This window comes from Fukomys damarensis, unplaced genomic scaffold (assembly GCF_012274545.1).
Source record: "Fukomys damarensis isolate Sample0158 unplaced genomic scaffold, DMR_v1.0_HiC HiC_scaffold_17, whole genome shotgun sequence".
Taxonomy (NCBI): domain Eukaryota; kingdom Metazoa; phylum Chordata; class Mammalia; order Rodentia; family Bathyergidae; genus Fukomys; species Fukomys damarensis.
Window position 1 is genome coordinate 78,636,874 of NW_022900929.1, and position 14,117 is coordinate 78,650,990.

The window sequence follows — 14,117 nt, forward strand, 5'->3', positions numbered from 1 at the left end:
TATTTTATTGCTTCTGGAAACATACGTTCCTCCATGTTTATGTTTCTGTCTTGACTGTGTGTTAGAATGCACCTGGGGAACTTTTTAAGAACAGCTATGTGAGCCAGGTTGGTGATGCACACCTGTAATCCCAGCACTCTGGGAGGCTGAGGAAGGATCATCACAAGTTTGAGCTCAGCCTGGACAATTTAGTGACTTAGCAACACCCTGCCTGAAAAATTTTTTTTTTTGGAGACAGGGTCTCTCTATGTAGTTGAAACTGACCTGGAACTCACTATGTAGCCCAGGCTGGTCTCGAACTCACAGCGATCCTCCTGCCTCAGCCTCCCAAGTGCTGGGACTACAGGCATGTGTGACCACGCCAGGCTGAAAACATTACTAAAATAGAGCTGGAAATGTAGATCAGTACAAAGGCCCTTGAGTTCAGTCCCTAGTATTTTTTTTTAATCAAAGATTCTGATTTAACTGTTGAAGAGTTGAAGTTTGGGCATCAGTATTTTTAAAAAGTTCTTTAGGTGACTCTAATATATAGCTAGAATTGAGAACTATATCTTATTTTTTGGAGACGGGTCTTGCTGAGTTGCTCAGTTGTCCAGGCTAAGTTCAAACTTGTGATCCTCCTGCCTCAGCCTCCTAGAGTGCTGGTGTGTACTATTGAGTCCAGTTGAGAGCTGTGTCTTTTGGTCCATATCATAGTAAGGTCTAGTTCTTTGGTTATCTCCTTTACAATTATTAAATTAAAAATGAAGGAGCAGACAAAATACATGTATTAAAGTTGTAAGTGTGGGCAAACCCCTATAAGTCAGTTTCCTTTTGTTTGTTTTTAGGAATGGCCCTCCCTAATTAAATGAACAGATTCCCCACAGGATTTGTTGGTTCCTGTCTTACTGCACCCAGCACACTTTGTATTAACCATGTGTACTTGTCTTTCTGGGGTGAGGTAGAAATTTCCTTAGAAGTTGCTACATTTTTTTGTGTCCTTTATCCCTCTCAACACTGTACCTTGTAAGCAGTGAATTCTCTTAAGTGTTTACCAAACTTCAGGCAGTTTACATAGTCACTCTTCTGAACTAGGCCCAGCTCTTTTACTGTGATTTTTTTTTTTTTTCTCTCTCTCAGCATTCTGAGAACTTTGTAAAAGTTCCTTGTAGTTTTGTTTTCTTGGTTCCCATTATACTACATTTTTTTGCTTTTCTTTTTCTGAATCTTTATTCCTTATCTCCCCTTCCCCCAATCTGGGCCCTTCCAGTAAAATGGTCAGTTGTGGAGAAATGAGCTCATTTCCTTGGTGATCCTATTCTTAGTTACTAGTATATATGGTAATCTTGTGTTTAATCGATTTTTAAATGCATTTATCGATTTATTATTTGCATCTTTTGGGGCACAGGTCTCCACCCAAAGCTGGCCTGGAATTCATAGGCTCAAGTGATCCTCCTGCCTCAGCCTCTCAAGTAGCTAGGACTACAGGTGTGTAACACTGCTTGTCTGGCTGATACCTGTGTTTAAAAAATATTGAGGAAGTTTTAAAATATACTAATCAAATTAAATGGAATTATTCAGAATTAAGTCCTAGATAATATTTCAGTGTCAAAGTTCGTCTCTCAAAAGACAAGGATTGTAAAGATAACATGAACGCCCGAATAGTTGATGCATGCGTTTCACGCCTGGTCTCCACTGCTGTTGAGTACATTTTCTCATCTCTGACAGGGCAGCTTTCTTCAGATGCTGTTCTCTTAGTTTCTACTCACCGGTTCAGGGTTGAATTCCCTGCTTTCCCGAAGGCATCTTATTGGGGGTGGTTGTGCCCCAGGACGCCAGGATGAGCGCTGCTGGAGGCCCAGGGTGGAGGTCGGGGTGCGGGTGAGCGCCCTCTACTGGGCAGAGCGGCGTCCAGGAGCGGAGTTGTCCCAGTCCGGTCTGCTTGTAGCCCGGGTGAAGCAGTGCATGCCGCTACCCTGTTTGTTCTCGTTACCGCGCTGCTGTTCTTCACATTGAAGTGGTGGGGCGGGGTGCAGGCAAGAGAAGATAAACCCTGCTGTTAATACAGTTCCAACGCATGTCTTTGCGCTTTCCTCCGGGGCCTTCTAGTTACTGTTTTAGTCCAGTTTTCATATCCCCAGTTCAGCCAATGTTTGTCCTGTCAGTAACTGGCTTTATTGCCTGCTGAGTCAGATGTAAACTAGTCCGGGTAGTGTCAGAGTCCCGCAGGATGTGGTGCTCTCTCTTTGCTATTAGGGTGTAATTGTTGTTAGCTAGCCGTGATTAGATGTTGCCTGTGAGGACCGGGAGGGTGGGTGCGTGGCGTGGGGAGGCAGAGTGGACGCTCTTGGTCTCATTATTTCCCAGTGATTCCATGGCACACGTGCTGCAGCTGGCTGTTTGTGACCATGCAAGCTCTAAAGGTTTGCCAGCGCTGTCCCGGAGTATTCCGTTTGTTTGTTTGTTTGTTCCTCTTACTGAGTTCTCATTTTGTGCCTTTGTTCATTGTGTTTTCTTCTTCTGAAAGGGCCTCCTTTCTCACCTGTCTTAGCACCTACCTTTGGAGCCAGTTTCGGTCTGTCCCTCATCACTTCCACATAGTTACCATTTGGTCTGCATCCTATCCTACAGGACCAGAATAGACAGCAGCAACTGTACGATTCAGACCAAGCAATGCGTTCCAGAAACTGCAGCCATCAGAGACAGGTAAAACTGAAGCTGGGCCTCGGAGGAAGAAAGGCCAGCCTGAGAGAGGAGAGCTGTGGGCTGGGGGAAGCATCTTTCTCACTAACCGGAGTGTTCCCTCCTGTGACTTCCCAGCGACTAGAGTCGCAGTGTAGAGTAGCAGTTAATTTCTAGCTGCTGCTGCTTCCTATTTTCGATGCTGGCGATTGAACCGAGGGCCTTGCGCTTGTCAAGTACATGCTTTATCACTGAGCTGCACATTCCTTTTTGGGAGCTTGTTTAGCGAGTATTAATTTGTTCTTGGAGACTAGACTAAGATCTTTGTGATCAGAAGACCCACCTTCTGTGTCTCAGAGCAGTGCTGTTCAGAGTAGCCAGTTGGAACCGAGTGAGATGCTCCTTACTCTCCTTCGGAAAGTGAGCCGTGTGTGCTTTCTGCAGTGAGAAAGCCCTAGGTACTCTAAAAGGTCAGCACACTCGAATTATGTTCTATCACAACTTTATCTTGTTTGTTTTCAGACAGGATCTTGCTGTGTAGTTCATGCTGCCTTGAGTTCACTGTTAGCCCAGGCTGGCCTTGAACTCACAATCCTGATTCAACCTCCCATGTGCATGCGCCACCTTGCTTGGTTACAGCCTTCTTTTGTTTTGTCACAGACTATTAGCAAATAGTTCCCCAACCGTATTACTCTTTGGGCCACACGTGAAGAAGAATTGCTGTAAAGGGATACTTTTAAAAAATTGTAACTGGGGGCTGGGGATTTAGCTCAATGGTGCCCTACCTGCCTCACAGTGCTAGGTCCTGAGTTCTATCTCTGGACACCCCCCCCCATTGTAACCTATTGTAAGGAACACATCTTACATTTTGATCCTTTGTAAAATACTTTGGTGCACACTGTATTAGTTCACTTCCCCTTACTCTAACGAGGTGCCTGAGCTTGTGTGTTTACTCGGCTCACTGTTGGGAGGTGGCATCCAGACAGGGCTTCTGGCTGCGTCCCACGTGTGGGTGACATCGTGAGGAAGCCTACAGGAGAGGGATGTGTCGGATCAGGGGACAGGAGGCCAGAGGAGGAGCCCAGCACTGAGCAGGGACCCACAGCTGCCTTGAGCTTTCTGCCTTGTGGGCAGCATCCACGAGGCCCCGCTTCCCACCCCCTCTCACTAGGTGTGACATACTCTCCTGTTTTTCTGCTCTGTCATGTATTTTTAAAAATTCTAATAGTGACCTCAGATTTTAAAAACACTGCCTTCACGCATTAATCACATTTTTAGATGCACAGTAGATGCTCAGAAAGTACCAGTGGTTTCAGCAGTGATGAAATCTTGGGATGGTCAAGCCCTTTACTATGTCAGAGTTGTTTGAAGACGTGAGTGCGTGGCTCCCTGGCTTCTGTGGTGTTTTTCGTGGGTGGAGTGTATGAGAGTTCGGGGACAACTGTGAGCTCTGCTGCTGCCTGAAGAGCAGACAGGAGGACACGGACGTGGAGGCCACTGCTAAGGACAGACTCTGCCTCTTGCCCTGCCTGCCAGAGACCTTGGCAGTGGCTGGGGCAAAGCCCAAGTTAAGACAGCAGGACTAGTTTTATTTTTTGTTTTTGTTTTTTGAGACAGTCGTGCTATATTGTTCAGGCCTCAGCCTCCTGAGTGACGAGATTATAGGCAGGCGCCACCACACACAACTTGCTTCTACTTTTTTTAGTCAGGATTTCCTAATCACTCTAATTCATCCCCTTCCTCTCTCTCAGGATGAGAAGGTGTCAAAGAGCGTACGTCACCTTCCATTTTTGCCCCTTGTTAGCTCAAGTTCCGCGTTGCTTAGGTCTTTGCTGTTTGTCAAATGCTGGACTTAGTCTTTGTCAGTTTTATGCATCTTAAACTTTGTTTTTGTTTTTAGAACTCTTCAGTTTTTCTTATGTGTACATAGGTTTTTTTCAAAACTTACCGGCCCTTTTGAAGCATACCATAGTTTACCAGGCTGTATGTTATATTTAGTTTGCTCTAGATTAAAAAGATTAAATAAACTGACTTCTATAGATATTAAATATTCTTATATTTCTATCAGTAGGATTTTGTTGTTGTTGCTTTTTTAGGCTTTTACTACTGCCTTTTTCTTTGCTTTTAACTCTTGCAGTCAAAATAAGGAAATTGTGAATTTATTTAGTCATCTTGGCCTTAAGTCATCTTACTTCAGTTTATGTTGAGGTTTCTTTAGTGGTAAAATGTAGCACAACGACTTCTCAAAACTTTTAACACATTAAACCTCATGTTTAGGTTGGATGTATATGCTTTCCTTTCTCATTTGTTTAGGAAAGAAAACCTCCTTTACCTCCCATTTGAATTCTGCAGAAATGTGTGTGATTGTGGAGCTGAATTAGGAATTAAAATAATGCTGGAAAATGTTAGCATCATCAGCATTGTTTGACATATAATGTGATGTCAGTAAAAAAGTAGAAACAGTTGGTCTTCGGACCATCAGAGAAGACTGTTACTTCTCACAAACCAAATAAGGACAGAGAAAGTAGCTTCAGAAAAGTCTAATCTGTCTCCTTGAAGCCCTTGCTAACAGCGTTGGTGACATCATAGTGAATAGCATGGTCCCTGTACTTTTCCTCTGTGTCACTCATCACTTGCCAAGTCCTGCTCTTGCACTGTTGCCATGTGCGGTGTGTACATCCTCCAGGCCACCTCTCCCGCCCGGTTCTGACAGTCATCTCTCCCTGGGTCATGACAGTAGATGACCTGTGTTTTCTTACCTCTGTCCCTGAGAGCCTTTGGATTCCTGCTCCTGTGGGCCATGTTACTCCCTGCTTGAGAACCCTGCTGGTTCTTTGTTGCCTCCAGGAAATAGAGGAAATACATATGTGGGACTTTGAAAGCCTTTTATTATCTGTTCCAAGACTGTTTTTAGGCTTCCCTGCTCGGTAGATCCTTGTGTGTTCTTTATGGCATCTGATTCGTAAAGATGCACTAACTGTCTCTTCATGCTGTTCTTTGTTTCTGTTGGAAGCCTTCTACCACCAGTACTCAAATTGAATACTTTTCTTTGGTTTTGTTTGTATTATTGCTTTATTCTGTGTTCTGTGGTGCTGGGGATTGAACCCAAGGTCTTTCCACTAAGCTATAATTGCCAGTGCTTTTTTGTTGTTTTGAGATAGGATCTTGCTAAGTTGCCCAGGCTGGCCTTGGGCCTGCCGTCCTCCTGCCTCAGCCTCCTGAAGTGCTGGAATTACAGGCATGTGCCATCACATCTGATCAGATGCCATCTATTCCATGATGATGTCCAAGATCTCACTACTCATATGTAGTCTTCCTTCTTATTTTTTCTTAGTACCTTATTTATAACTCAGTAGTTTATCTTCCTGTGTTATGTTGTCACTGCTTGGAAATTTCTCTTTCCCGTTAGCTTTGTAAATTTTGTGAGGAAACAGACTTTACCTTTTGAGTTCTGGAAGGACACTACAGCAGATACCTGTGAGGGTTTGCACTGAATTTAGCTTTTAAATAGCTCATGATTTATTATTTTACATTTGCTTGGGTAAACATAGGGCTTACATACTCTTTGTCTTTTAAAGACCCAATCTTTAAAATAGTGAGAAATAGGTTTAACTGAGTATATATTGTAGAATGTCATTTTAGGAAGTTCAAATCAGTACTTTCTTTTCCCAGCCAAGAACCCTAACTGGTTGAGTCCTCGGGGAGACTCGGCCTGCTGGGGCCATTGTCCCGGGTCAGGCCACTGGCGTCGACGCCCCGTCGCTGTGGGGCTGGAGGAGAGAATGTGTCCAGCCTGGGCCTTCCCCTGTCCTTCTCTGGCTTTGGGGATGGATACGGAAACGTTGGCCTGAGTGGGAGCACAGAGCGACGCTCTGTGGCTGGGAGAGGTCAGCACCTCAGCGGAGGGTGTGGTGCTGGGGAGAGAGGAGGGAGTCTTGTCACTCACTGTGCTCTGGCTCCTTCCGCCTTCATTCGTAGACCCAGTGCCATCGCACCCGCGCCCTGCCGAGGAGATGCCTGTGTGGCCGTGCGGAGGCCTTGGTTCCCTTTGCCTGCGAAGTTTCGTTTCTCTCTTCCTTAATGCTGCTCTCTCATTCCACTCAGTTATGTCAGTCTGTTTCTTCCACTGTTCAAGTGTGGTTTTAAAAGATGAGTATGTACACGCATATTATCTTGTTTGTTTATTTAACCTGTACCTTCTGAACTTTTATGTGTCTCTGGACATTCTTTTCCTGTATGCCTGCGTGTGTGTGTGCCTGTGTTACCAGGCACTGAACAGGCATGCTGGGATGCGCTCTACCACTGAGCTACATCTCTGGCCCTTGTTTTAGTTTCGGGACATAGCCTCATCGTGTTCCCTAGGCTGGCCTTGAATTCCTCGCAGTCCTCCTGCCTCATCCTCCCCAAGTAGTTGAGGTTACAGGCCCATGTCACCATGCCCGACTCACACGTGCTCTTGTATGAAGCATTATGATGAAATGATCATCAGTGAATACGCTACTTGGGAAATAGAGCCTTCCTGGTACCTCTGAGCTCCCTGTGTGATGTCTCCCTGACTCCTTTCTCCACCTTCCCCAGGAAGTAGAATTTTGTGCGTGTCATGTCCTGTCCTTCTGTGGTTATCCCTGTGTGTGTAATTAAGCAGCATGTCTCTCCATGGTGTTGGGCTGCAGAGTTCCACTTTTCACACGTCGTTGTGGGGATGGGCAGGGTGAAGGGTGGTGTTCGAACCCAGGATGTGTTCTCAGCCCCATGCTCTGTCCAGCAGAGCAGGAACCACGTCCTTGCCCTCTGTGACATCTGTCTTTCACCGCATCTGTCTTGCAGGTGAGTCTGTGGCCGTTATCTCGTTGAAAAACACTGCTGTCATCTCTGAGAAAATGCAAGGCATCCCTTGCATTGCCTTCCTTGACTGTGTTCTTAGTTAGCTGGTACTGAAGTTTTAGCAACCAAGCCGCCATCCCAGATGGACTTATTCAATACCAGTGGGTCTGCCTGGGGGTGATGGTGGGGTCCAGAGACCTTTTTTTTTGGCCATACTGGGGATTGAACTGAGGACCTTGTGCTTGTGAGGCAGGCATGGCCCCACTGAGCTAAATCCCTGGCCCTATCCAGAGAGTTTTTTCCCCCCGTTACTCGGCTTTAGACCAGGACCCAGTTTTTTTTTTTTTGAGTTTTTTGAGACAGGGTCTCACTATGTAGTTGAGACTGACCTGGAACTTGCTGTGTAGCCCAGGCTGGTCTTGAACTCACAGCGATCCTCCTGCCTCAGCCTCCTAAGTGCTGGGATTACAGGCATGTGCCACCATGCCTGGCTTCAGGACCCAGTATTTATTTACCCAAAGTGGCCAGTAAAATGCAGAAAGTATTTATGAGATCACTGTTTATGATTGCATAAATCTGAAACTCTGAATTAAAGGGCTCTGTCAACACGTCTGTAGATACATAGAGCAAGTACAAATGGAGGACAGTGAGAATGTTAAAATTGTGAGTTTTGGAGAAAAACATTGTGGTGACTGAGTTCAGAAGTGAAGGGTCCACTGTATTCCCAGTTCTGTATAATACTATATGGCTCTGCTTACAACTTGTTTTCTTTTACAAACTGATATCACTGAGAAAAGAGAAATATTTCAGTAACTTATTTAGTTAATGGAAGCATGAAAACATATTATTGTTTATTTATACCCTGCACAGTGTAACTTAAAACTCCCAAAATAAATATTCAAGAGGATTTAAAATTCCCATGATGAATGTCATCATTACGTACTACAAGTATGTACTAGTAAACATACATAAAATACTAGACATTTTCAAATTAACCCTGTTAGCACAGGATACAGTTCAGAAGTTTTGTTTTGATTTTTGTTTGCCATGCTGGGATTGAACCCAGGGCCTTGTGCATGTCAGGCAATTGCTGTCTCCTAGCCCAGCCTTGTATTATATTTTTAAACTACTCACTTATTTTTATTGTTAACGAGGAAAGTGCATTAGTGAAGTTGTTTGTTTATTTCCAGGAAAGAACTACTCTTCATCCATTCTGACAGCGGAAAAGTAAAGATTACCCATCATGCCTGCTGTGGCTTCAGTTCCTAAAGAACTTTACCTCAGTTCTTCACTAAAAGACCTCAATAAGAAGACAGAAGTTAAGCCAGAGAAAATAAGCACTAAGAGGTATATATCCTTTGCTAGTTTGTTTGAATGCTATAATTTAGTTCATTTCCTATTCAGGTTAGATGAATAGTTAATTTAAAATGTGTTGGAGGACACAGTCTTTCTCAGAGAAGCTCCTGTCCTATCAGAGTACATGTGTGTTCTGCTCACAAGTACATTCTGCGCTGTCTGAACACGTTTACTGTCCAGGGACTGTCCAGGGAGTGCACGCTAGGCCATAAGTTTAAGCGCTGGCACAGGAGGTCTGTAGAACGCATTTTGCCACAAGTCATTGTCTTTTTGTAAAACAAGTTAAAAATAACTTTAAAAATCAAATCAGTTACTTTGATATTTACTGGAAATAGTTTTACTGAAAGGACTTACTAAAATCGTTAATCTGTTATTAGTTGTATCTCTGTTGAGGATCAGAAGATAGGAAGAGAAATTTTCCTCTGAATTTATTTTACCCAAAACAGGAGAAGATTGGGAGATAGATAAGTAACAACATTGCTGTGGAGCCAGAAGTGAGGTCTTGACAAGGAGATGGACCTAGCCAGCCTTGTTCCCTGACATCGGAGAGTAGCTTCAGAAATCGGTGGAGAGAGGAAGTGTTCCGTGCCTGGAGATGCATGGGAGACTCTCAGTGTCCTCTGTGGTCCTGACAGAGCCAGGGCTGAGATGCCCAGCTGAGATACGAGACCCACCCATGCGGAGGGAGTTATTTTCTAAAGGAAATAAACACAGCATGGGAAGGAAACAAAATGCCAGGCTGGCAAGAGACTGGTAAAAAGTTTCAGCAATGTCAGGAAGGAGAATTCCAGGTTGAACTGGCGCTTCTGCCTGTCGGAGAGAGAGTGGGGGGAGGAAGGGGTTGGCTCACGCCTCGGACTTGCTTGGTGGTGTGCTGAGGTGATGGGGAGAGCAGCCCTGTTGCACTGCTGTCACAGGACCTTCACACAGGAGGCAGTTGGAGCCGTCAGGACTGACGAGCGGGAAAGTGTCTAAAGTCAGACCCAAGGCAGACCCTTTCCAGGGGTCTCTGACTGCCCCTGTCTCAGAGCGAGTAGCGGTTGGTGGTATCCACACTTATATCTGTGTGCCAGTGTGTGAAGCCGTGCAGCCCACTCCACGGAGCTCACTGTGTGGGGCGAGCTACCACACACATGTGATCTCAACACTCCAGGAGGCTGAGGCAGGAGGATTGTAGTCCAGGTCCAGCCTGCACAACTTAGTGACTTAGCAAGACCCTGTCTCAAAACTAAAAATAAAAAGGGGAATGTTAGACTGGGGACATAGCTCAGTGCCATGAGTTCAATCCCTAATACTGCAAAAAAAAAAAAGGTTATTTGTGGGCTACGTATCTGACCTCTACTTTTCCCTTAGATGCCCAATGTTTTAATTATTTTTTTTCCCCTCTCATTTTAAGTTATGTACACAGTGCTCTGAAGATCTTCAAGGCAGCAGAAGAATGCAGATTAGACCGTGATGAGGAAAGGGCTTATGTACTGTATATGAAATATGTGACTGTTTATAACCTTATCAAAAAGAGACCCGATTTCAAACAACAGCAGGTACCTGTTATTTTTGCATTTTTATTTGTTATTTTTGCGAAATGCAGCTACTGGTTTTCTCTAAGAACTTTAAGTAACAATGAAATTACTTTTCCTGGTGTGTGGGTGAGGCCTTGGGACGGAACTGAGTTCTGCCCTGCCTAGCAGGTGCTGTGCTCCTGAGCCCCCTCCAGTGTGACGATGACACTTAGGTCCTCTTGTGCAAGATCAAGTTCAAGTTCGGAGGAAAAGCGAACTAAGGTGGTTCCACTGCTTCCAGATGTGTTTGCATGTGTACCTGTTCACTCCCTGTCACTTGCTTTGTGTAGGACGTGTCTGTCACAGCGTGTAGGGTCACAGTCTGCTCTCTGTGGTGACAAGTTACTGCCAGGGCCAGTTGAGGGGCTGAGTGAGTCAGAGCTAGGCATGGGAACCTGTGCCTGTAGTCTTGGCTGCATGGGAGGCTGAGGCAGGAAGATCCCTTGAGATAATCAGTTTCATGTCAGCCTGGGCTACATAATGTTAATCAGTTTAACAATAACCTACAACCTTTGGACCAACTCTGGGCTACATGAGTTCAAGACCAACCCGAACTACATAATGAGACCCTGTCAGAAAACAAAACCAAAAAAAAAGAGAAAGATTTGCTAACTGTATGTTTTCTAGTTATTACTCTTTAAATCAGTATTCTGAATTTCTTCAGAAACTTGAATCTTTCCCTCTTGCACTGCAGAATATTAAAAATGTAGGTAGAACTTGTTAATTTAGCAGCTCTTAGAGAATGACAGTACATTTATTGCCTACTTACTGAAAAAATCCATTTATAAACAGTGTTTTCAGGGTTATCTGAAAAGCGGAGAAGGATGTACAGCACATTCTACAAAGAATTAAAATTACACCTAGGGCTGGGGATTTAGCTCAGTGGTTCTGGCGCCTGCCTTGCAAGCACAAGGACCTGAGTTCGATCCCTGGTGCCCCCTGCAAAAAAAATTACACCTCACATCTCCATGGTACACGTGGCTACCCTTGGTACTAAGGAATCATGAGGTGTTTGTATTTGTGTGTTCAGTAGTAGGGAAGTTTTCTTGGCAAACTTGAGTGTCAGACACTGCAGTTGTGTAGTTGTATATGAATTGGATGTTACCTTTTATGCCAGTTATAATACTTAAAGTTTGAAAGTATTTCTGCTTATGTTGACTGTGCTCCCTTAAGAGCACATAGAGATAATTTCCTGGTAGTTGTAATGGGCATGTCCAAACGTTATTTTCTCATTTACTCTTTTTTTTTGGTGGTGGTGGCACTGGGTTGAATCCAGATTTGCCCTGAGCTACCTCCCCACCCCATCCATCCCTTTTTTGGATACAAGGTCTCACTTGTATCCAAACTGGTCCCAAACTGCCTCAGCTTCCCAGAGTTCTGGGATTATAGGCATTGCCCTATTCCTGGCTTTTCCAGTGTCTTAATAGGGTAAACTAGTCACATGCTGCCTTGAAGAGGTCATATGTGAAATTAGATAAAACAAACTGTAGCATGTTTGCATTTTCAGTTTTTACTTTGTGCTTTGTTTTTATCAGAAATTTACAGTGATGATGACATTATATACTACATTATATATTAACTAGGTAACTAGTGTTCGGTGGGTATGATGCTGAACAAACCGCATTCATTAGGACTACATAGTACATCAAAGGCCTGGCAGACACGCTAGAGTTTAGAGAAGTAAGTAAACCAAAGTGCGGTCTACCTTTAGGCGCAGTAAATAGATGACAGCTATCACACAGATTTGCCGCGCGGCTGCACTCTGTCTGACGGCCTCCTGCGCCTGCCTTTTCATGTGCTGCTCCTGGCACTTGTGAGGGATCGAGCTGCACTGGCAGAGCCATATTCACCTGTCCTAGCACGCGGGTCCCATAGCCACTTAGCTGCCGCGTCCTGTCGGGCCCGCCGGCCTGGCTGGGGATACCTTGCTCCAGAGTGAACGGCCTTCTGAAGTAATTCGTTCTTTGCAAATTTCATTATGCCTGTTAATCAGACGTGGCACATTAAATCGTGTGTCTTTTTAGAGATAGGTTATGCCATTGATGATTTAGTTCCTATCATTGTGTTTTTAGTTCAAGGTTTCCTGAAATGTGAATCTTCTTGTTTGTGTCAGAAATGTTCTGAGCCCAGCTGGGCTGTGAGTAGTTACTGCGAAGTACAGTAGAGGCAGAAATACCTCGATTTAAAAAACAAAACAAACCTTATGCTGTACTGCTGTGTGTAATTTGCTTTATTGCTTTTGAGATTGAAGGAAAAAAACTTAATTCATATTTCTAAAAGTAAATTTTGCTCTTAAAATCTTTATTCTTCCTGGTACTATTCATAAACAAAAAGAATAGTGTTTATACCTCTTAGTGGTGGCTTATAAATAAGTAAAACTTATTACCTGGTGGGGTTTTTGTTAGCATATTGCTGATATGAGGAAATACTTTTGAGACTTTTTTGGGAATAATTGTTCATCTGTGGAGGTTAAAAGTTAAAAAATGGAACTTCAGTTATACTGTTGTCATGAGAAGCTTCCTTGATGTAAGCGCCATGATTATAACATTTTAACATCAGCGCGGTGCAGTGTCGGTACTGACAGTGTGATGTGGCTTCCTCCAATTTTAGGACTACTTTCATTCCATACTTGGACCTGCAAACATCAAAAAAGCTATTGAAGAAGCTGAAAGACTCTCTGAAAGCCTTAAACTGAGGTACAATTATTATGAAATACTATTTTTTTATTTTCTATTTTTTGGTCTCTTTGTTCTTTTTGCTTTTTTCGTACTGGAATTGAACTCTGGGCCTTGTGCTTGCCAGGCAGGTGCTGTACGGCTGGCCCTGAAATGTTTAAAAGAATGTAAATTAGCAGGTAAAAATGGTATTTAGAGGTTGTCAATTTATGTCTGACTATGTATGTAATACCCAGTTCTTGAAAGCAGTATTTGTTAACTGGTACACAAAAATTAAAATTGTCTGGTATGACATATTACATTTATTTTTATTTATATATTATATTTATATGATAAAATTCTTTAGTAAGTGTTTAGAAAGATTGTTGTTAAGGTCAGTGCAAGTATACTAGATTAGAACCCAGGTCTTTGTAAATTTTGATCTTTGTAAATTCTTTTATGTATCCCGTGTTGTACTGTGCTCCTCCATACTAGAATTGGGGAGTGAAGTATTTTCATTTTTATCTTCCCATAGTTTCAAAAGTTACATATGTATTTGCCATGAGTGGTTTACCAGGCTTATAAAATACTTGCAAATTAAAAATAGCATGTTCCCGCTTTTAGTCATTCTTTAAATTTAGAGTGTTGCCCTTATGAACAGCACAGTGCTTTCATGGCGATTCTAATGGATAAACTTATGCCCATTATCTACAGCATAAAAATTGTTACTGGGTACGTCTGAAAGCATTTGCAGAAATATGATACAGGAGGAGACAGGAGAGTGCGTTCAGGCGATGCAGGCTGCCAGAGCCTCATGAGCAAGAAGTGCAGGTAGACATTCATGATGCAAATGGTAGATGAAAGAGGGAGACCAGACATCTGAAACAGGCTGACATATTTCTATGCTGGTTTAAAGTTGTGTCCAGCATGGTTGCCCATGCTTATAATCCCAGCATTAGTAGGCAGGAGGATCGTCATGAGTTTGAGGCTAGCCGAGGCTATACAGTTCAGGGTCTGAACTTCATAATGAGACCTTGTCTCAAAAAAAAAAAAAAAAAAAAAA

General features: G+C 43.5%; 1 protein-coding gene across 1 annotated transcript in view; it reads left to right on the top strand.

Annotated features, from left to right (window-relative positions):
• The first annotated feature begins 1,425 nt into the window (after positions 1-1,425).
• Positions 1,426-14,117, top strand: part of Usp8 (ubiquitin specific peptidase 8) — a 55,616-nt gene continuing 42,924 nt past the window's right edge. The window contains exons 1-5 of the mRNA XM_010638666.2: positions 1,426-1,467; positions 2,611-2,685; positions 8,676-8,832; positions 10,238-10,382; positions 13,011-13,096. Coding sequence (XP_010636968.1) covers positions 8,729-8,832; positions 10,238-10,382; positions 13,011-13,096 — 335 coding nt within the window. The 5' untranslated portion in view covers positions 1,426-1,467; positions 2,611-2,685; positions 8,676-8,728. The remainder of the gene's footprint in view (positions 1,468-2,610; positions 2,686-8,675; positions 8,833-10,237; positions 10,383-13,010; positions 13,097-14,117) is intronic.